The following is a 23,536-nucleotide window of genomic DNA, read 5'->3' on the forward strand; positions in this document are numbered from 1 at the left end:
AAAAGCAAAAGGGGAAAGCGGATCGTTCCTCAGCTCCTATGGCCCTTCTGGGGAAGTCCTGAACCTCAGGCCCACCTGATCTCTACGCCCTCACTTTTACTGTCATGCCGGAGGAAGATTCAAGCAGGCCACAGAGATGCTGAATCCAGCTTCAGGCCGGCCTTTTCTGACCAGCTTTGCCTCGTCTCTCATTGCTTGGGGTGACCCGTGAGTCGGGGCCATTGTGGAGTTACCAGGTCATTATGGTTTCTTTGTTTTCCAGCACCCCAAAATCTCAGAGGTCCAAACAAGCAATGGCAAGGTCTGTGCCAGGTCTGAGCTGGGGCCGGCACATCACAAGTCCTACAAGTGTTTTGGCAGTGGCAAAAAAAAAAAAAGACAGAGGCCCTACCGTGACCTGGAAAAGGCAGTGAGTCACAGGCAAGCAGAGGAGCACCTGATACCCAGCACCTGCCCTCGTATCCAAGAAACACTCCAAGAGTCAGAAGAAGACCCTGCTGGGGAGATTCTCCAGGGAGGATTTGCAGAAGAGAACCACCAGGAAGAATGGCACCAGAAGAGGAATGCCAAGTTAGGACCTGTTCTGATAGATGGAAGAATCACACTCAGCAAATATAAAGAAAAAAAAAACAACTCTAACAAGGCATTATCTGTATAGAAATTTATTTGAATTCAAAATAATGTGGTTTGTTTATTTAGAGAAACATAATAATCATCTAAAGCAAATATACATCGTTAACTCAGGAGGAGGCCCTAAAGATGCCATTCTTTTGATATCCAAAAATACTTGAAAAAAATGTACAAGGGAACAAAAAGTTTAAAAATCAGTTCGCAGCATATGGAGGCTTTCCCAGAAGGGGCAGGGACACACATACACACGGACCAACATACAAAGATGTTGTAATGAAATCCAAATTGTAAAACACACAATAACAAATTTTTACTTAATTTTGTCAACTCCCTGGAACAAAAAAGTCAGTAACTTTATTAACCTAAGAGAAACCATGTGGTTAAGAAGAAAATGATATTGGGTGAGTAGGGAGTATTCGAATAAGGGGAGAGAAGCTACTCATCAGGCTTCCTTAGTCTAGCCAATTTATCCCTACCCCCATATCTATTTCTTCCTCCTCCACACCAAGAAAGTTCTCATTCATTCATTGAGAGCTGACTTATTTGTAGATCAAAATGCCTAACAGGGAGCTGAAGTAAGCAAAGATTTAGGCGTATTTGTCCAAGGTTAATACTTTGGGATGGAAAAATTATTAAAAACCATTTTTAAAACTTAGTTAGCTATTGCTTTGGTGTGCCTCTGATGGTGGCCTGGAAAATATGAAAGGTTTTTATTATAATGTGGTCACTAAGTAAACTAGAAAGAAGAAGCAGTTTTTTAAAATGGGTGAAAAAATCCCTAGACCTAGATCATTGTGACCTAGCAATCAAAAGCAGACAGGTCTATGAGAGATGATGACTTGTGGCCTTGGATTAGATCCCCTTACTGGTGAAGTAAGCTACAAGGAGGTTCCCAGAAAGTGTTTGGTTTCTACCAGTGTCCTGCTGTCACAGCCAGCTCAAAAGTTCTCATCCTCTCGGAGAAACTGGAAGACCGAAGAGAAGTCCTTTTGGGAATAGCCCTTGGCACACATCATTCTATAGATCTGATGCGTCAGACCCCCTAGAAGGATTGGGCTTTTTGTGCTGGTAGCAGAGGCCTGTGCCAAGCCCAGATCCTGAAACCAAACAGAGAAAAAAAGCAGAATGGTTAAGTTGGCAGAGGGATTGTGGTTCATCAAGCTTTGGTTTCAAGGGCAGAAAAAAGAATTACCAAAACTACAATATTTACAGAAATAATAATGAGTTTGGTCTGAAAAGTAGTTTTCCCTTAAGCTGCTGTAAGATGGCTATAAATCAAAACAGATATTTCTTATTTTTACTTCTTTTAAGTTTTTTCCCCAAATAAAAAGGTCTGTTGCTATTTCCAGAAGTGAGTATAACAAAAGTGTGGTTATGAATGAAATGCTATATGGTAACATATTTTTAAAGAATTTTGAACTTAACAAACACAATGAACACATCTTTACATAATACGACAAGGAAGAGAAAATGAGGAATGTATATAAAAAAAAAACCTGAATTTGGATTATATATAGATTTTAAAGTGTATATTACATTTAACACAGGAGTACCCACAGTGCCCTACTTGACCATGTTCTTTTTTAAACTTCTGCTCTGTTCTGTGAATTTGTAAAATGTCCCACTAATGCTCTTTTCTTCCTTTTTTTAAGGTCACTATCACCTCCCCCAAACAAAAGCATTCCCTTAATGTAATAAATGAAGTTGAGCAAAATACATTCACACAGTGGCTGTGTCTGAGAAGGTACATCTCTTATGCAACTCTCATCCATCATTTCTCTCCCAAAGGCAAGAAAAATGGGATCCATCACTGGTCTTGTGAAGTGCTGTAGTCACTGGATTATTGGTTTTCCTGGTTCTGCTCACTTCACTCTACATCAGTTCATACAAGTCTTCCCAGGTTTCTCATAGTCTGTCCCTTTCATAAGTCCTTAGGACATAAATATATTTCATTACATTTGGATACCATAATTGCTCAGTCATTCCCCTCTTGATAGGGATCCACTTTGTCTTCAGTTCTCTACTACAACAAAGAATGCTACTAAAATATCTTTTGTACAGATAGGTCCTTTCCATCTGTCTTCCTCATTTGGAGGTACGTGCTTAGTATTGCTATTTCTGGGTCTCTCATTGGTTGTATCTGAAAATGTCTTATTTAGTATCTTGAATCTATCATTTCTCTATGAGGAGGTGGGCAGCACACTCTCATCATCCATGGTCTGTCATGGTACTAATCAGAATCCTTAAGTCTTTCAAAGATGCTTGCCTTTATAATGTTGTGAATGAATATTCTATTATATTTATACATTGTAATTTATTCAGCTATTCCTCTGCCAATGGGCACAATGTTAGTTCCCAGTATATAACAAAAAAATATAATAAAAAGAACTGTATGAATATTTTTGTACAGATAGGTCTTTGCACTTATTGGAGTAGCCTTACTAGTGGTATTACTGGGTCTAAGGGAATGCACAGTTTAGTGACTTGGGAGCATACTACAAACTGCAGTCAAGATTGGCTAGACTACATAACAATTCCTCCTAACGTAGATTTTCCATTTTCCTATAACCCCCTAATAACTGTCATTTCTGCCAAACTGACAGCTTAGGAGGTTTATTGTTGTTGTTGTTGTTGTTGTTATTATTATTATTATTATTATTATTATTATTATTCCTGTTGACTCCTTAGGAGCATAGGGCCGCAACCATCTCACACCAGCGGACTCTGTTCTGGGCAACTTCCCCCAGCTGGGCCCATGTCATTCCGACTGTTTTTGTTTCATTTTCGGCAGATCTTCGCCAGGTCTGTTTTGGTCTTCCGACTTTCCTCCTCCCTGAAGGGTTCCAGCACAATGCTTGTCTGGCTAAGTTGTCTTCTGGTTTTCGTAGCGTATGTCCTATCCATCTCCACTTACGTTTCTTTATGTCCTGACTAATGGGATACTGGGTTGTTCTTTCCCAGAGACTAGCATTGGAGATCTTTTCAGGCCATCTGATGTTCAAGATGGAGGTAGAACCTCAGTTATTTTAATTTGCATTTCTCTGATTATTAATAATTTGAAGTATTTTTCATATGGTTGTTGACCATTTAATTTCTCCTTTTGAAAACCATTTATCTATTGTTCTTGTTAAGTTTTGATCAGTTCCCAATATATTTTGGATGTCAGATTGTTATCAGAAAAAATTGCTGCAAAGATTTCCCCACTGACACTTAACTTCACATTCACTGTTTCCCTTCCTGCATTGATTCAGTTTGTGTAAAATCTTTTAAATTTATGATATCAAGACTGTCCATTTTATTTCCTATAATCCTCTGTATCTCTTGTTTAATCAAGAGCATTCACCACTTTTTCCAACCATACTCATGAAAAGGATTTTCTTTCCTTTCTCTCTAACTTGTTTATGAGGCAAACTCTTATATCTAATATCTACATCATTTATCTATATGAAACTTGCTGTGGCAAATGGTGGGAGATATGAGACTAAGATTAATTTCTCTTGGGTTGCTTTCCAATTTTGCCAGCAGCATCTATGAAAGAGTCCTTACCTCAGTAGCTGGCACTCCTGGATTCATCAAAAACTATGCTATCATGTTCTAATGTTTCTAGGTCATGTAAACCTAATTTGTTCCACTGATTAACTTTCCATTTTTTAAACCAGCACCAAATTACTTTGATGATTCCTGCTTTGTTGTACAGTTTTGAGATAAGGTACTGCTAGGCTTCCTTCCTTCCCTATTTTGTTTCATTATTTCCTTTGAGGTGTTTGACCTTTTCTTACTCCCAATGAATTTTATTATTCCATTTATTTCTATAAAGTAACTGGCATGGTAACAAAATACTAAGTTAATTAGGTAAATGTCATTTTAGTTATATTAGCATCACCCAACCATGAGCAATTAATATCTCTCCAATGATTTAAGTCTGCTTTTATTTCTCTAAAGAGTGCATTGCCATTGTATTCATATATTGTATACAATCTCTTACAGTTGGATCTTCTTGATAATATAAAGGCTAATGATTCTTGTTGATTTCTCTCATACGCTGCTACTTTATTGAAATTACTTTTTCAATTAATTTTGAAGTTGACTCTCTTGGACTTTCCAAGTAAACCTTTTTATCATTTGCTAAAAGCAGTCATTTTGTTTACATATTGCCTTTGCCCCTCAATTTGTTTTCTTATCTTATTACTATAGTGAGCATTTCGATTAGCATTTATCAATTTAATGGTTTCTGCTTTCAATTTTGTTGCTCTCTTCTTTGATATTCAGAATTTGAATTTAGGTGTTTTAGCTGAAATTTTTATTTGTTGCTTGTTCTAGTTTTTAGCTGTATACCTAATTGTTTTCTTTCTCTCTTGTGTGGTTAAAAGCATTTAGAAATACTGGGGAAGGAGGAGAAGAATGGAAAGAAAGCAAAGAAATATGGGCCAACTAAACCACAAACGTAATCCTATAATTCTAGTCATTGCACTTCGGGAAACTGAAACAAAATTAAAAAAGGTTTGGAAAAAGGCAACTAAATTGACTGGGGGAGAAAGGGACTCCCCAAAATCTAATTAAAAATCCAAGCCTGTCTTACACTAAAGAACAATGTCTACTCTAATCAGGCAAAGAGCAACTGGTCAACTAGCTAGCCAGAAGCTTAACACATTTTCTTTGAGGAGGGAATTTCTTAATTAACTTGAGGACACTATAACTTCAGGCTCCATGGTATTGACAAGGATTTCCCCAAACTCTATACATCTTACCAATACAAAAAGGTAATCTAATTTGTTATGTAGAACCCTTGCTTGGTCATCTCTAGTCATGATAAAAAGAAAAGGAAAGAGTGTGCAAAATTTCTTCTCTAAACATTCTCATTCAAATAAAATTGAGTGCTCCTTCATCCTAAGGGAACTGATTTAATTCAACAACATTTATTATGTTCTTACTATGTACAAAGTACCTAGTACTAGGCAGTAATAATCTGCATTTCAGAATACAAGCTAAGCCTCAATGAACATATCCATATTCTGATTTCTATCAAGAAGAGAAATCTATATGTAGAACCTACTCACCCCCATACTGAAAAAAACAAGAGTATCAAAAAGTATTTCATTGTCTCTGCTAAATGCTGCTCTTTGTCGTTCTTGCCCTCCTAATGAAGGGACTGACTCCCTGTGCCACTTTCTCTTCTCCCCAGCCCAAATTTCATTCTTGAAATAAGAATTTGTAGAGAAGTTCTTGAAAGAAGCAGTGATTCTGCTGTGCAGATACTTCTTGGACACTACAAAGAACACCCCTGACAGAGGGGACAGTGAAAAAAAGGGGAGTCTCTGGTCTCATTGAAAAAAAAAACCAACAATAAAAACAGAGGAATGATGTGATTAGGATTAGGGTCACAAGATTGTAGAGGCCAAGTCCTTCAGTTTACAGAGGAAAGTAAGGGAAATTACTTATCCAAGGCCGTATCTATAGAAAATCCCTAGAGCAACATTTGCATCTGGCTTGAAGCTCAGTCTATGCCTCATTTTTTAGTTTCTCTCCTGGTTTCAGAATTTCTAAACCAGATCTCCAGGACACCATGAGTCAGAAGTCTTTGGCGATGGGGGCAGCTGGGTGGCTCATGTGGTAAGAGCCAGGCCTAAAGATGGGAGGTCTTAGGTTCAAATCTAGCCTCAGACACTTCCTACCTGTGTGACCCTGGGCAAGTCACTTCATCCCCATTGCCTAGCCCTTACCACTCTTCTGCCTTAGAACCAATACATAGTATTGAATCTGAAACAGAAGGTAAAAGCTTAAAAAATAAAATTAAATAAAGGATTATAAATGATGCTTTAAAAAAATGATGCTAATCTTTCATCAAAATGTTTCACCAAACCTATATAAAATCTTAAAAAAGTTGGTCTATGAAGGGCAGCTAAGAGGTTCAATGGCTACAGCCAGGCCTGGATATTTCCAGGAGGACCTGGGTTCAAATGTGGCCTCAGACACTTCCTAGCAGTATGACCCTGGGCATCACCTAACCTCCCCATTGCCTAGCCCTGACAACTCTTCTTCTGCTTTGGAACCAATATACAGTATTGATTCTAAGGCAGAAGGTAAGGGTTCTAAATTTAAAATTAAAAAAATATTTTTTAAAAAGAAGTCAATGGCTATAAATGCCTAGAGTGCTGCCATTACCTTGTCCCTGCAGCCCAGATGACATCCCTGATTTTTACAGGAACAACACCAAGATGACTTGTTCTTGAATAGTGGGTGATACAAAGTAGGGTCAGACAACAATACTGCCCATGATGGCAAAATTAAGAATATTAAGAAACATGCTTCTAACATGTTAAGTGTCAAGAGGCCTAAGGAATGGCTTTTTGGAAAATGAATTCAGAGCTAACAATATTTGTTGTTCTTCAGTGATTTCAGTCATGCCCAACTCTTCATGACATTATTCTAGGTTTTCTTGGAAAGACACCAGAGTGGTTTGCCTTTCCTTCTCCAGGACATTTTGTTGTCATTCAGGCATATCTGATCCTCCATATCACATCAGTACCATCCATAGGGTTTTCTTGGCAAAGATACTGGAGTGGTTTGATGTTTTCTTCTCCCAAGGCAAAAAGAGTTAAGTGACTTGCCCAAGGTCACACAGCTAGTGTCTGAAGATTAATTTGAACTCAGGTCTTCCTGACTCCAGGCTCAGTGTTCTGTACACTATGGCACCACCTAGCTGCCTGCTGAGAGTATAGGTGTCCTCTAAAGAAAGAGTATCTTTAATACCAAAAAAAAAAATCATATGGTAGAAAGAACCCCTCCCAGATTTCCCATTTCCACTAAATAAATAAAATAGCTTTATTTTGAGGTCTTCTATTAGTTTAAAAGGACTTTTCTTCTTTTAAAGTATATTTAAACCCAGTGGAATTGCTCATTGTCAATGGGAGAAGGGGGTAAGAGGAGGGGAGGGAAAGAACATGATTCATGTAACTATGTAAAAATATTCTAAATTAATTAATGAAATAAACTTTTAAAAAGTAAAGCTTATTTAAAATGCTAATACAGGGGTTAGAAATTTTATATGTTAAAAGACATGTTCACTAATCCCATTCTGTGAATTTGATACATTCATACAGCTTTAAAAAATGAGCAATTTTAAAAACAAACTCAAGCACAAAATAAGGCAAAAACCTATGTCTATCTCTTCTCATAAGGTATATTAGTAGCAAAACTGAATACAGTTACCATTTTCCTACCAATCTGAAATAAATTCTTACTAATCCCTAGTAAGGAAATGAAAGGTAATTTCTAAGGTTGAATTAAAAAGTGATTTTATTGCTTGAAAAATATATGAAAGATAGGGATATATTTTGTTGGAAAAAACAACCATACATGGATAAGATAAAAGGGATTTAAAAATCAGGTCTCCACAAATGTACAGTACCTTGGCCATAAGCGTTGTTCCAAATCCACCCTGGTAATTGTTAGCTGAAGGTACTCCATCCATTACCCCTGGAACAGGATTGTAAGTATCACTTGACCAACAACGACCTGAGCTCATGTTGAGAATTTTGGCCAACAGTTTTGGGTCAAGACCCAACCTGTCAAAGATCAAAGAAAAGAAGTGTTAAATGTTAAAACATGCAAGATATGCCTGACTTGTTTTACATATGAGGACAAAGTGTCCTTTCTCTCCCATTTATTATAAGTCTTGAAAAATAAAAAAGTATTGATATTAGAAGTAGGGCACTCTGTCTTAAATTACAGAGACTCGAGCTAGCTGCTAAGTAATAATATTCCAGAGGTGGGACCATGTGAATTTAATACAAACATTTTGCCCCATCTTGATTTTTAAAATAAATATTGCCTGACAGAGTTTTCATGCATTTCCCTGCTTATTGCAAGCATAGGCTTTTCTGGTCTTTTGGGCATCGCTACATCTATATACCTAAACCAAAATGATCATTTCTAAGCCCAGATAACATTTAAATTCCATATACCCTGCCCATAACTAAAACATTTCAAAATGATACATTGGTAAATAAGTGGTGCATCATAGGAGTATCCGTGTAGGTGCATTTATATGTCTTTATTCCTTTAACTTTTGTGAAAATAAATACAAGAGATGAGCCACAAGCAAGAAAAGAATCTTAAAAGACATTATCTCTGTAAAAGAACACATTTCCTGTTGTATATAGCTGTAAACTATTTATTTATTAAATCTTCATTAAGAAATCTTGTGCTTATGAAGCAAGTCTGCACAGAGATGTGACATATGCTATCTATTCAGAGACATGCATTATAGTTCTGGGTCAACTGCTGATGAGGTCACTGAGCCTGATAAAACAAAGCTTGTCCGAGCGGAAACATCATTTGTCCTAACACAGGGCTGATGGTGTAAATGGCTGCTCCGTGTAGACTTTAAGGAAAAGAGAATCAAACTACGTTATTGTTGTATGGCTAAGAATCTCTACCCAGTTAGGGGAACACATTTTTGTTAAGTATCCCTCACTCAAGTTTCAAAGAGCATAGTCTACGGATGGCTTCTCCTCTTCTGTAGTGTAGAGCTGTTACCAAAAAACTGCCAACCAGCACCCTGTTCTCCACCTCTTCTAAGAATAGAAACAATACAATCTACTTGATTTCACAAGGTTAGATCCAGGTAAAAATAGAAGTGTGTTTATTTTGTACAGTGCATTTGCAGGAGAAGAAGAAGGAGGTGAGTTTTTAAAAGAAACTGATTGAATATTAAGGTCAGCAAAACCTTTTCCCTGCAAGTCCTGGGAATCAGGGCTAACAACTAACTCTGTTAGAGGTTAATGATTATGTTGCCTCACACTTTGCATGTACTTTTTATTCAACTATTACATTATTTATTGCATATACTATTTATTCAAATCATGTGATTTGACTTCTAATATAGCCAAAATTATCAATCAAGATCTGGATGAAAACAGGAGATCATGCCGAGTGCTTAGAGATCTTAAAGAGGAATAGAATGAATGTCATGGATCCAGTTAGACTAACCTGACACTGAGCTCACCTGCAGACTGAAAGAGCTCCAACTATTTTTCATCTTTTCTGAACTAGTTTTGCTTAAACAATGCGCTGTAGGAGGCATTAAGGGTTTGCATTGTTTGAATGGGGTATGCAAAAGTTGTTGGGTTTGGTCAGCTACTTGGTCAGACAAAATAAACATTGCTGGGGAATGACTGCAAAAATGCAGATTATTGATCAGCTAATTTGCTTTAACTGCAAATAAATATTTTCTAAGTGGGAATAAGCCTAACTTGATAATGCTTACTCTTCATTGGGGGCCACCCAAGACCCAAAGAGCTGCCTTTCTCCTTCCATTTGAGATAAAATTGGGGGCTTCTTGTTCTAAAATGTCTTCTAATTCCTTCAGCACACACCTCCACACACAGGGAATGCTGAGCAGGTGCGAAGCACTAAATGAGACTCCTACTGCTTGGAAGTAAGGCTCCCTGCCTCCATGTCCCACTCCCCAACCCCAAAGGGGAAAGAATCTTATCCTAAGTAGGTATAGCCTGATCTGTTACATTCTTTGAACAAAAATATTGCTACAAAATTCAAAAATGCTGTTGGGTAAACAAAGAATATTGCTACTCAGGAGCATTCTGGAGGGGGAATTAGAGTGATTTTGGCAGCAATTTTAGCCTCTACTTCCTAAACTTTGATTCTCTTCCCTAGGTCAATTCCCTTCAGAAAATTGTTCCTCATCCTGTTTTCCCCCTTCATCAGGCAAACGTATCATTAAGAAGCACAAGTTAGAAGTGTTTTGCATTTCATCCTTCTGAGGATTCATCCAGTGGCACATAGATAACTGACAGTTAAAACTAGACGTGATATTAAAATCAGTTCCTGAAGTCCTCTGTCTTCTACTGGGCCCGAGGCTTGTGATGGTCTGAAACCAGCCAGAATATACAGTAATTGTCATTCAGTGAGAGTCTCCTAGAACGTCATGCTTCACTGGAGAAGACTGAGTTTCCATTTGAAATCAACAAATTAATCCAAGACAGGTATCTGAAAGGGCAAGTTTAATAGGAAGCCGCTACTGGGCTCTCAACCATGATAAAATGTTATTGCTGTTTCCCTGTAAATTGGCTGGGAACATATGATGCTCTCTGCATAAGAGCTCCGCTGCCGTTCACCAGATAGACCGCTCGAGCCGTCAGAATGATGACGGGCTGTCAGTCCCCATAATAACTTGCCGCTGGACGCAGCTCGCACGGCCACGTGTGCGCGTGTGTGTGGAGGACTTCACAATTGCCGAGACATTCTCTGAAACAAACAAGGAAGGCATCCAACTCCCTGGCTGCATTGAGAACGCTTCCCAAAGAAGTGGCTTCCCGTGTCATGGAGATTCACCTTTAAAATACAAGGACCTTAAATGAAATACACGGGGAAGGGAGGACCAGTGATGCACAAACCCTAATAAATTAAAAATAGCCACAACATCTGCCCTAAACCAAACCAAATCGTTAAAGGTCACAAGAGTTTAGTTCTCTTTCCTCCCTTGCTCATTTCTGAGCACACCTGCCTCCCGGGGGTTTGACCTGAAAAGAAGACCATCTACACCTCACAATAAAATGGAATTTTGGAGGAGACACTTCACAGATGGAGAGGAGAGTGGCTCAGTTATGTGCACTTTATCTCGTATGAAATGAATGTTTGTTGAGCTCCCACATTTGTCTAAAATATGGTAAGGAATGAAAAGTGGTCAGATATGAGCCCTGACCTAAAAGGGCCTCCAATCAAGCTGGTGAGGGAAGAGAAGTGTGGACACAGACCACCATACTATGACAGGGCCTTGGAAATTTACTAGCTGGGCAATCACAGGCAATCCCCTTTGTGACTTAGTTTCCCCCTCTGTCTTTCCAGCCCAATTCAGCACTAAACCCATGATCCTCTGTCTTTCCAGCGCAATTCAGCACTAAACCCATGATCCTATGATAAATACTGAACTGTATTTAATGAAAGAACTAGTTGAGCACCTACAATGAATGAAGCCATGAGAAAGAAATAAGTACCACATAAGGTTAAATGTGGCATTCACCAATCATATAGCTTCCTGACATGAGAAATTATATCATATTTTCTAGAAGTTAAATCAAACTTCTGCTTCAAACTTTCTGTGGCTTATAGCCACAGATTTTTTTGAGTGAGAAGCCTTAGGTAGTAACCTAAATTAATAGGGAGCTTTCCCCAAAGAAATTCTCTTAAAAACTGAAATTATATATCACTCTTTTTAAAAAGATTATTTTCACCAACACTACAAATATAGTGACTGTTAGAGGGATTCCAGATTACTCAAGGAACTTGAATTTAAAATGAATTTTCTTTATGCCCCCCAAAATGATTACTTCTGTTTATATTTGTTTATAACATGGCCAAAGAGGGTCTCTATTTTGAAAAGGCAGTTTTCAATATTAAACCACTAATAACAACTGAGGACCCAAATTAAAAGGGATAAGATACAATTAAGAGACAATTTCAATCATGTTCATGTGCTATGATTTCTCATTCTTGATTAGCCTCATTTGAAATTGATATTAACATTCATGAAGAACCAATGCATGATAAAGAAAAGGACAAGTGAGAGAAGAGATTTACCAGACTATACTAATCAATATAAAAATTTCAAAATAAATGCTCTTGAAGAACAAGTGAATGGTGAGACTGAAGTTAATCAGAAATGCACACTTAAGAGGGATGGGCGACTCTACTTTTAAATGTTTACATTAAAATGCTGAAAAGAAATATATTCTTATTTTTATGAACAAAAAGAGACAAAAACAACACATTTCCCGAAGAGCGTATAGAATATAAATGGAGCTAAAGCACCCTGATGCTGCACTACTTTGTGGGAATTTACTACTTGGGAATTTATGCTCGTTGATGCCAATTTTCTCTTTCACCTTGCAAAGCTCTATAAATCCTGCCTGCTATCTATACTCTATTAGAGAACAATTCTGTCATTTTAAAACACGTCTGTAAACCATGGAGAAAAGACAATAGTAGAAGCACTCATATTTTAGTGCTTCCAAACCACTGAGAATCTCCTAAAGAAAATGGGATGAAAGATCTCAACATTTTGAAAAATGAGCTTGTGAATTATGTTACCAGACAGCAATTCATTAGCAAGAGCTGAAGCCCTGGCAACTAACTCCGTATTTTCAACAGTTAAATAAAACAAGTGAGCTTCTTCCATATGTCCACAGATGGGTCACATGCATGCAAAGAAGGGAATATGCTAAGTTTAGTTTTGAAAAGCCTTTCAGTCACACCGTTAGTATTTCTGCATTCAAATTCTCTCTATCCATTGATTTTGTCACTGCATCAACCTAATAGGGAAAAAAGAGTGCTACCTTATAAAAACTCAAAATCTTTCCAGTCTTTCAACAGGGCTTTATACTCTCTTCCTCATGCCCACCCTACCCAACAAGGCAAAGGCTTCTCATTTCCCCTGCAAGGGCTTCATTCTTTCAACCAATATTTATTAAACACCTAGAACAGGAAATACCATGAGCTAGATCTGGAGAGGAATATCAGGACAAAAATTAAGCATGGTGCCAGGACACTCAAGTGCCCAGGAGAGGTGATAAATATACATGATACAAATGGGTATAAATATGGGTGTGTTTATGTACATATCTCCACACACCTATATGTTCATCTATCTCTTTAGGATCTACTCTGTGCTTCACCTACAATGCATTATCTCACTTAATCCTTAATAATGTCCTGAGAGAGAACCAGCCCAAAGATTACTATTCCTCGGTTACACGTGCAGAAGTAAAGGAGGGAACCACAGAAGCTGAGGGGTTAAAAACCAGACAGTAGGGCTTTTGAGCCTACATCAGATTTCAAGTCCCTCACCTTCTTATTGCAGTTTCTCTTATCAGCTTTTAGAGCCCTCTTTCCCATCTGAGCCCTCTTTTTCAGTCTTGGATCATCTTCTGCCTTCTAAGTGAGCATCCTAGGCCTTAAGTCTAGTAGATTCTCTTTCCTTCTTTCCCTACTCTTTCCTCTGGGAATCTGATTCTAATGCAAATTTGGCTGCCAAATTTACTTAGCCATCTATACTGTCCTTATAAAACTAGTCCCAAACACCAACTGCAAGATGGATTTATCTGCCTAGAGAGTCAAAATATGTCCAAACAGAACTCATCATTTTCCCCTGATCTGAAACATCTTCCAAACTTCCCTATTTCTAGAGCACCATCATATCCCTATCCACACAGGTTTAGAACTTCTCTCTCATACCCCACCCTCTCCACTTCCAACCACAACCAATCAATGGGCAACTCTTAACAATGATGCCATCACATCTTTCCCAGCCCTTTTCTATCCTAAAAAGCCTGCTTCTCTAATTCAAACCCTTACCAGTTTTTTAATCTGTAGTAACAACTTCCACACAACTCCCAAATTTGCTTCTTCAGGCCCAGGCCAATTGACCTTGCTCTGATCAAAAGTCTTCAGTGATTCCCTACTGTTTCGGTTTAAAATACAAACTTCTCAGCCTGACACTGTCCACCTTCTGAGAGCTGGGCCCTACCTTCCCTTCTCACCTTCTGCCATTCTACTGCTCTCATTACCCATGAACCCTCATGCCTTGAAAGCATTTCCATCTTCATCTCCACTTCTCCAGGTGCATATCTCCCTTTTAAAGCACAGCTCCAGGACTCTGTTCCTGGTCTCCCCAGCTGGTATTTGCTTCTTTCTCAATTTTCCTTCTATCAAGCCTATCTATATACAGATTATTTCTCCACTGTTCCAGCAACCTCAATCAGAGTAAATTATATAAAATCCACAAGAACTGGGAAGGCTGGCCTTTATCTCTGTGTAAAATATTGCCCCTTTCTTATATGGATATTTTGGCTTCTGAAAGGGGGCAGAAAAAGAACATTTGGGTAAGGTACAATGATTTAAAAAAGGAGCCTGGAAAGAAACAAAGTCTCTCAAAATGTTGAGGAGAAATATAGACTGTTCTGAGAATTGGAGCAAAAACTACTCTTCAGAGCAATGTACTGAGCAGATCTCTTTGAATGTAAAGCTCTGATGGAGTTCTGTAAGGGGTAAAGGGGGTTTTTGGTTGGATATAGTAATATTAAAAGGCTTGGTCGCCAGGGAATTGAATAATTATCAATCACCAATTAAAGAATAACCTCAAGTCAAATTGACCTTTATGGAAGTTTATTCACAAATGAAAAGAGAGAGAGAAAGTAAGAAAATTAGAGAGAGGATAAGATAGGATAAGTAACCTAACACACTAGTTAATTTGCTCTGATCCCCTAGTTTAACCCATTCCAAGAAGATTTAGTCTTCATACTCACCACGTGTAATTCTAAGAGAAAGATTTAAGAAAGGTCTCACCAAGGACTCAGGATCCCACGTCCAGGGCTCCTTCACATCCAAGCAAGAACCAGAAGAACTCCTTCAGTTCAAGATGATAGCAAAGCATTGTGACCCATCAGTTTATAGGCATGTGACTATTTTGAGAGTCACAAAATTTACAGTTGATACATTCTAAATCAAATAACCAAGGACTTTGGGAAGATTATACATGACCTACTGATACTCTACCTAGCAAAAAAGTGGAAGTTTTGAGTTGTACAACCTAAGTTTGTGTTGTTCAATCATCTCAATCCTGTCTGACTCTTCCTGATTTCATTTGGGGTTTTCTTAGCAAAGATGCTAGAGTAGTTGGCCATTTCCTCCTCCAGCTCATTTTACAAATGAGGAAACAGATAGGGTTAAGTGGCTTGCCCAAGGTCACCCAGCTAGTGTCTGAGGCCACATTTGAAGGATGAGGTGTTGTCCTAGGAACACCTAACTGTCCCTTAGCCAAAGTAAGAGATCACTGCTTTTCAAGAGGACCTGACTTGAGGCATTAGAAGTTAGGAAGAAAGTAGGAGAGGAGAGAGATAGAGTAGACTACCAAATGAAGAAAGAAGGAAAAGGAGGTTTTAATAGGAGTCAGAGATAGAAGAGGTCAAAGCAGGCTAAAGAAAAGCTGCTTATATAGCAGGTAATTGGAGGTTCTTAAAAAGAACAAGTAGAACCCACAGTTCTTCTGAGATCTATGCTGACTAGAGGAAAGATGTTTGTTTTGCTAAGGCTGACTGATAGAGAAAAGACACTCTCCGTTCCTCAGTGATCTTGGGGCCTGGCTCATAGTCTCTCTCTCTCTCTCCTCCTCAACTCCTGCCCTCTAACTAGAGCACTTCAACATATATATTGTTACTCCTTCAAAAGTCCAAACCTTGCAGTTCCTCCATTTACTCATTTCCCAAGACTTACTCGTGACCTACACCCACTTCAGCCACATACAAAGGTCTTATAAATGTAATATCTTCTATGTTTATAAACTCTGAAATGCTCTTATATGATTACAACCTAGTGTAATTCCACTTCTCCCTCTGCCTTGCAACCCCAAACCCTGTCCTTTGTTTAAGCTCTGATCTCCAATCCCTCAGGCCTTCTGTTCTGTCCTCCCTTCCCCAACATGACTCCTGGGTGAACAATTCTATACTGTCCCATTCTCTTGAGTCTCCAGTATTCTTATCTATTGCCAATTCTGCCCTGGAAGCAGGAAATGGCTTATTGGATGGATAGCTCATCGGGCTTGTGTCAAGAAAACCAAAGTTCAAAGCCAGCCTAAGACACTTAATATCTGGGTGACCTTGGGCAAGTCATTTAACTTTTGTTTGCCCTAATCCACTGGAGAAGGACATGGTAAACCACTCCTAGACAACTCCTGCCCAGCATTTGAACTGTCAAGCATTCAAACTCTATTGCAGAGAATACAATCATTATACTATGTGCCTGTTTGCTGGGAATACAAAAAGAGGCAATTAACTATATCACTGATGAACTCATTATCCCACTCACTACAATGGTTCTTTGATCCCTCCTAAGATCTCCTGACTCTTTTATTTATTTTTATTTTATTTAAATATTTAAAAAAATTTTCCCCCATGGTTACAGGATTCATGTTGTCTCCTCCCCTCTTCCCTCCCACCTCCTAGAGTAAAAAGCAATTCCACTGGGTTATACATGTTTTATCACTCAAAATCTATTTTCATATTATTCATTTTTAATAGTCATCTTTTAAAACCAAAACTCCAAATCATATGCCCATATAAACAAGTGAAAAATCATACATTTTCTTCTACCTTTCTACTCCAACAATTCTTTCTCTAGCTGTGGAAAGCATTCTTTTCATAAATCCCTCAGAATTATCCTGGATCATTACATTGCTATTAGAAGCTGTCTATTACATTTGATCTTTCCACAATGTTTCAGTTGCTATGTGCAATGTTCTCCTGGTTCTGCTTATTTCATTCCACATCAGTTTGTATAGAAATCAAGCAGTTCATCATTCCTTATAGCACAATAGTATTTTATCACCATCATAAATCACAATTTGTTCAGCCATTACCCAATCGAGGGACACCCCACCATTTTCTAATTTTTTGCCACACAAAAAGCACAGCTATAAATACTTTTGAACAAACAGGTCCATCTCTATTTTTTTTTATCTTTTTGGGTTACAAACCTAGTAGTGGTATAGCTGGATCAAAGGACATGCATTCTTTTTAAAGCCCTTTGAGTATAATTCCAAATTGCCTTCCAGAATGGTTGGATCAATTCACAACTCCACCAGCAAAGTATTAGTATCCCAATTTTGCCATCTCTCTCCAGACTCTCTTAGCTGAGAATATTGTCTCCTAAATTTATTGAAAAAATTTAATTATTGACAAAACTGAGACCATTTGCCAAGAGCTCTCTCTTCTCCTCATCTCACATCACCCAGATGCTTTCTGCTACCCTCCTCTTCACCCATCTCACATGAAGAGGTGCACTTCTCCTTGCCAAGGCAAACCCCTCTACACAAATGATCCCATTCTATCCTACCTTCTCCAGCCAATTACAGCCTCTGTTACCCCCACTTATTTTAAATCTCTCCCTGTCTACTAGCTGCTTCTATACTGCCTATCTCCCTCTTTCTCTCCATAGTCCACTTCTGCTAGCTATCATCCTGTCTCTCTCCAACTCTGCTAGCTATTATTCCGTCTCTCTCCAACTTTTGTGGCTCAATGCCTTGAGATGATTACAATATGGGCCTCTACTCCCTTTCCTCTCACCTTCTTGGCTCCCAACAGTATGGCTTCTGACTTCATCATTCAACAGAAAGTGTTCTTTCCAAAGAATAATTCCCTAATTGCCAAATCCAGACCTCTCTGGAATCGTTGGAACTACAGATCACCCTCTTCTTGATATGCATTTCTCTCTCCATTTTAGTGATGGCTCTCCTTCCTGTTTCTTCCTATCTGATCACTCCTCAGTGTCCCTTGTTGGATCTTCATGCAGGTAACAGCCACTAACCACAGGTGTCTCACAGGGATCTGTCCTGGGCCCCCTTCTCTTCTCCCTTTACACTGTTCAACTGATGTCATCTGCTCCCATGGATTGAATTATCCTCTCCATGTTGATGATCCTCAGCTCTCTTTATCTAGCCCAAACCTCTCTGCTGACCTCGGGCCTGGCTTCTCCAATGGCCTACTGTGTATCTCAAACTAGATATCCTTAAACATCTTAACTCAATATGTCCAAAATTAAACTTATTCTCTTTCTCCCCAAATACTCCCCTCTTCCTAACTGCCCTCTTACTATTGAGTATACCCACCTCCACCTCTCTGCAGTCACCCAGGCATAAAGCCTAAGTGTCATCCTAGATTCCTGACTCTCTGACCCCCCACCACCATAGTTGATCTGTTGTCAAGGTCTATTGGTTTTCCTCTTTGTAGCATCTCTCACATATGCCCTGTTCTCTCCTCTGACACTGGCCCCACCCTGGGTAGACCTTCATCATGTCAGTCCTGCCTGCACTGTTTCAATAGCTGCTGGTGGGGCTGCCTGCCTCAAGTCTCTTCCCACTCCAGTCTATTCTCCATGTGGCTGCTAAAGTGGTATTCCTAAAGTGAAGGGCTCACCATGCCATCATCCTTCCTCATCCCCAATAAATCAATAAACTCCAGTGTCTTCCTTTCACTTTTAGGATCAAATGTAAAATCTAATTATGTAATTAGATTTTATTAGATGACTATATATAGTCATCCCTTGCTATATCGTGGTACACTTATCCCAGTTTCACTGTATCACGGGTTTAAAAAAGAATCTAATTCTGCATTGTGGAGTTTTTGCTATATGATGGGATTTTGCAGATGAGTACTGTACTGTACACAATGGAAATGCAGTACACCACTACCACTTGTGCAAGTTTGCCAACATGAAATTGTACACAGCACACTATTGGCTGATGTAATGAAAGGCAACCAACCACAGTGCTGTGTTCTGTATCCTGGGCAGTGACTGTAGCATCAATCTGTTTGCTCTTCTGCACTGTGCCCATCTGTTCAGCATCTCTCCTTCTCCACTTCACGTCCACATCTGATCACTATGCATAGTGTTGCTCTGCAGTGTTGTGTTTTTGTGAAGTCTTCATAAAAGTCTGAATTTATTTTGAATCCTATGCCATCCAAACGTTCTGCACCTTCTAAGGCTTCTGGCAGGGAACCCAAGAACCAGAGGAAGATACTTACCATCAAAGAATAATAAAACAAATATAATGCCACTACTTCACAGATTTTCATCTATCATGGGGGTCTCTAGAACATAAATTCCATTAGTGATAAGTGATCACTGTATATAAATCTATTTATAAATTATAAATTTATTATTATATAATTATATATTATACTATAAATATATTATATATTTATCTGTTTGAATAAATAAGTAAATGAATCCTGTTTGGTATTTAAAGCCCCCTCTTTCTAGTCTTATACTTTCCATTTCCACCATGTACCCTCCCTATCTTCTTGCTATTCCATGAACAAGGCACTCACACTGGCTGTCTTCCATTCCTGGGGAATCTCTCTCCTCATCTCTGCCTCCTGGCTTCCTTGATTTGCTTTAAGCCCCAGCTAAAATCCCAGCTTCTACAGGAAGCCTATCCTGATCCACCTTAACTTCCCTGTGTTGATTACTTCCAAAGTACCCCTCTGCATAGTTGATTCCCATATAACTACCTGCTTGTCATCTTCCCCAGGATACTGGGAGCTCCTTGACGGCAGGGCCCTTCTTCTGCCTCTCTTTGTTTCCCTGGTGTTTACACAATGCCCAGCACACAGTAAGTGCTTAATAAATACTTTTTGAAGAAAGGCATGACTATCCTAACTTCCATCTGTCACTCAAGGGAAGGAAACCTTTTCAAAAGTTGGGGGCATTGTTTGAGAGGGAGACAAAAAGGGGTTTGTTTCTACTTTGCTAGGAGCTAAGTTGATTGGGAGAAAGAAACTGTGTGACTGAGAGCTTACTGGATAAAACAGAATAATTTGAAGAACTGGTTATGGAAATACTTCAGGGCCTTACATGTTATCTATAACTTGAATGGTAAAAATTTCTCAAAAGTCTAGAGAAGATATGAGAAAGCTTGGCATTTCTCTAGTTTAAAGGAATTGTTTACTACTAAAGAGCCTAACCTTCCTTAGTACCCTACCAAAGGTGACTATCACTTCTTCAGTTTCTCAAGCATAAAAGAGAAGAGACACTGCCCAAATGAAGAGCTTGAGGGCCAGAAGGGGAACAGATAACAGAGAAGTTTTATTCAGCTTGTGCTGCCCCAACCAGCCTGATCTATAACATGACCAAGAACATCAGGTCTGCTGTTGTCCTGAGCTATCAAATGCCTTGAGTATATGAGTTTTCCCACCAATATGTGTTCCTGCTAGTATTCTATAGACATGTGCCCGCTCTCCCCCACAAACACCATGCACACTGGTAGAAGAGTGTGACCCAGGTTTAATAGTGGACTGTTCTATTACTGCTCTCATCTTCTGCTGAGTCAATGTTATTAGTCATGCTTTTGCCTTCCACTAAATACAGTTAATCCTCAACTTTCATGGCAGTAACATTCCTAGAAAATGGTGTAAAAATAAAAAATATGAAAGTTGGTTAGGTTGAAGCTATGGAAAATGGGACGTTAGGTTCTCAAGAACACCAAAAACCATAATCTTTTGCTAGAGATTGCTGAAAATACATTTTTCTGTATACAAGTTTAAAAATATGCACCTTTCCTAACAACTCTAACCATGAAATAACCCATAAAATGCAGGGGAAAGGAGAGGCAGGCCAATCACAGGGGCAGGGGCTGCAAAGTCAGAAGAACTCTGAGGTAAGAAAGGGAAAAGAGAAATTGGCTCAGTGGTTGAACTGTTCCTTGAGGAAAAACACATGCCTCAGAGAGAGTCCCCAGACCCCTGAAGAAGCTTGAAATTCCTGCCAGGGATGCCTAGGCATGGCTCTCTACAGATCTGCTGGGCTAACAAGCAACTTTAGTATTCATCATGCACTTGAGAGGTTTTTTTCAACACTTTCTGGAGAAGACCAACAAACGTTTTTATTTGCTGCTTCGCATTTCTTGTTCTTTTCCTCTACTTTGCAGTGATTGTGCTAAGTATGGTTGCTAATGCAAAAGTGAAAACAAGGTTACTAATATGATTATGCAAATGCTTGAAGTTGAGAATGTTAAAAGTGCAAATGCTGAGAATTAACTGTATTAAGATTAGTCTTACTCTTGCCCTCTACTGAGAAAATATAATTATTCCTTCTTCTGCATCTTTCAGTAAGTGTTTTACATTTAACAGTTAATGGTATCATGGTGATTGATTTTGTATATATGTACAACACACTGATGGTGGCTAAGGAACTACAGGGTTGAGTTTAGGAGTTTCTCCCTCCTCATCCTGGGTTTTTTGTTTTTTTTAACCCTTACCTTCTGCCTTAGAATCAATATTGTGTATTGGTTTTAAGGCAAAAGAGTGGTAAAGGTTAGGCGATGGGGGTGAAGTGACTTGACCAGGGTCTCACAGACAGGAAGTGTCTGAGGTCAGATTTGAACCCAGGACCTCACATCTCTGGGCCTGGCTCTCTATCCACTGAGCCACAGAGCTGCCTCCTCTCCCTTCTCATTCAAAGGTTATCCTTAAGATCCTAAGAGAGAGTTTGAAAAAAAGCAATACTTTACTATGAGAATCCCAGATCTGCCAGCTTAAGTGTACACTGGGAAAAAGTAAACCCAGAGAACTATAGAAGAGGGTCCATGCCACACCTGGGTCATATATGTATCACCAGCTTAGCATATAATGAGAATATTAAAAATGTTGGTGAATTTAATTGAATTAGAACTTCCAGAACTCTGTTTAATACCCAGCTTTTTTCAGTCAATTGCAAATGATTACCTATGCAGTCTGAATAGCAAAAAGTGTTGAAGGAATGCCACGTTATAATAAGAGGTACCATTTCACAAGATGAATAGCCTCTAGAGTCATAATGCTCAAAGTAAATGGCAGGAAATGGAATGGCCTGGAATGACACGTGGAGAAAATTTACAAGCCTAAAGCCTTGTTAAAACTCTCTCTTAATAAACCCTTCATTTTTTATCCCAAAACACTAAACTATGTTAAGATAGTCACTCATCTTGTTGTCAACACTAATTAATTTTGTATGCAGTTTAGTCCCAGAAATTTCCATCTCCCTCTTTCATTTGTTAATTGCTATAGAGCAGGACATGAAAATAAGTTGTAGGCAAGTAGTTTTTCAATTATGGTAAGTGACCCATAGTCTAAAACTGACCATAATACAGATACACCACTCTGAATTACAATTGGCTTTAACAATGGCTACATATGAGACCATTCATTTTATTAAGGCTTGATCCAGATATGCTTCGCCATCTTACAGACATTCAATTTTAAAATGTAAATGGTAAGGGATATTGATAAACCAATTAGCACTGATGCAAAGCAAATTCCTCTTTTATCTCAATTACAACATGACAACTTAATAGGTCAAGATAGTCCAACATCTGAGACAAGGGCAATTCAATAAAACAACAGCATCTTGATATGGTAATTAAGAGGAAATGTGAATCCATTACTGTGTTGTTTTTTTAAAAACAAGTGCTTTTTGCTATTTTGCAGCTTTTATCAAAAGTTAAATAGTATGTCCTGTTATCCTAATTTCATTAAAGAGTATGATATTTTCGTTTGGGGTGGCCAGTTTCAGGGATGTACCTGAAATACAAGTTCTTAACCTTTTTTATGCACAGAGCCTTTTGGCAATGTGGTGAAACCTATGAAGCCCTCAAGAGTAAAGTTTTACATATACAGGATTACAAAGGAAAACAAATAAATTGAAATATAGTTACAAAAACATTTATTAGAACCAAGTTAAGAAACCTTTGATCTAAAAGGTCAAATAATATATGAAGTACTAAACAAAAGAACTAGTTTGTTAGGAAGTTAGGTAGGTAGACTATAAGAAAAAGAGAACAAGAATAAGAATGAGAACAAGTATGACAAGGAAAAGGGGAAAGAAGAGTAGAGTGGGAGTAGAAAGAAAGAGAGAAAAAGAGAGAGGGGAGTGGGAGAGAAAGAAGAAGAGGAAGAGGGAGAAGGGGAGGGGGAAGGCGAGGGAGAGAAAGCACCTTCAAAAAATGGGAATATGCCTGTTCAATTCAACATATGTTATAATGCCTTATTTAACTGATTTTTCATATGAAGAATGTCAAACATAGAAGTTATCCCTTACTTATCCTAAAGGATGACAGCTAGGTGGGACCTCAATGCATAAAACACCAGGCCTAGAGTCAGGAATAAATGAGTTCAAATCTGGCCTCAGACATTTACTACCTATATGAACCTGGAAAAGATTTTTAAATGCTGCCTGCCTAGTTTCCTCAACTTTAAAATGGGGATACTAATAGCACCTACATCACAGGACTATTGTGACAATGAAAGGAGATAAGAGTTGTAAACGCACTTACCCCAGTGCTTGGTAAAAAGTAAATGCT

At 38.6% G+C, this 23,536-nt stretch overlaps 1 protein-coding gene across 1 annotated transcript in view; it reads right to left on the bottom strand.

The window, feature by feature from the left end:
• Positions 1-646: 646 nt before the first annotated feature.
• Positions 647-23,536, bottom strand: part of HIBADH (3-hydroxyisobutyrate dehydrogenase) — a 163,615-nt gene continuing 140,725 nt past the window's right edge. The window contains exons 7-8 of the mRNA XM_044678864.1: positions 8,039-8,195; positions 647-1,727 (exon numbers count right to left, since the gene is read on the bottom strand). Of these exons, the coding sequence (XP_044534799.1) occupies positions 1,569-1,727; positions 8,039-8,195 (316 nt within the window). The 3' untranslated portion in view covers positions 647-1,568. The remainder of the gene's footprint in view (positions 1,728-8,038; positions 8,196-23,536) is intronic.

Source organism: Gracilinanus agilis, chromosome 5, assembly GCF_016433145.1.
Source record: "Gracilinanus agilis isolate LMUSP501 chromosome 5, AgileGrace, whole genome shotgun sequence".
NCBI lineage: Eukaryota > Metazoa > Chordata > Mammalia > Didelphimorphia > Didelphidae > Gracilinanus > Gracilinanus agilis.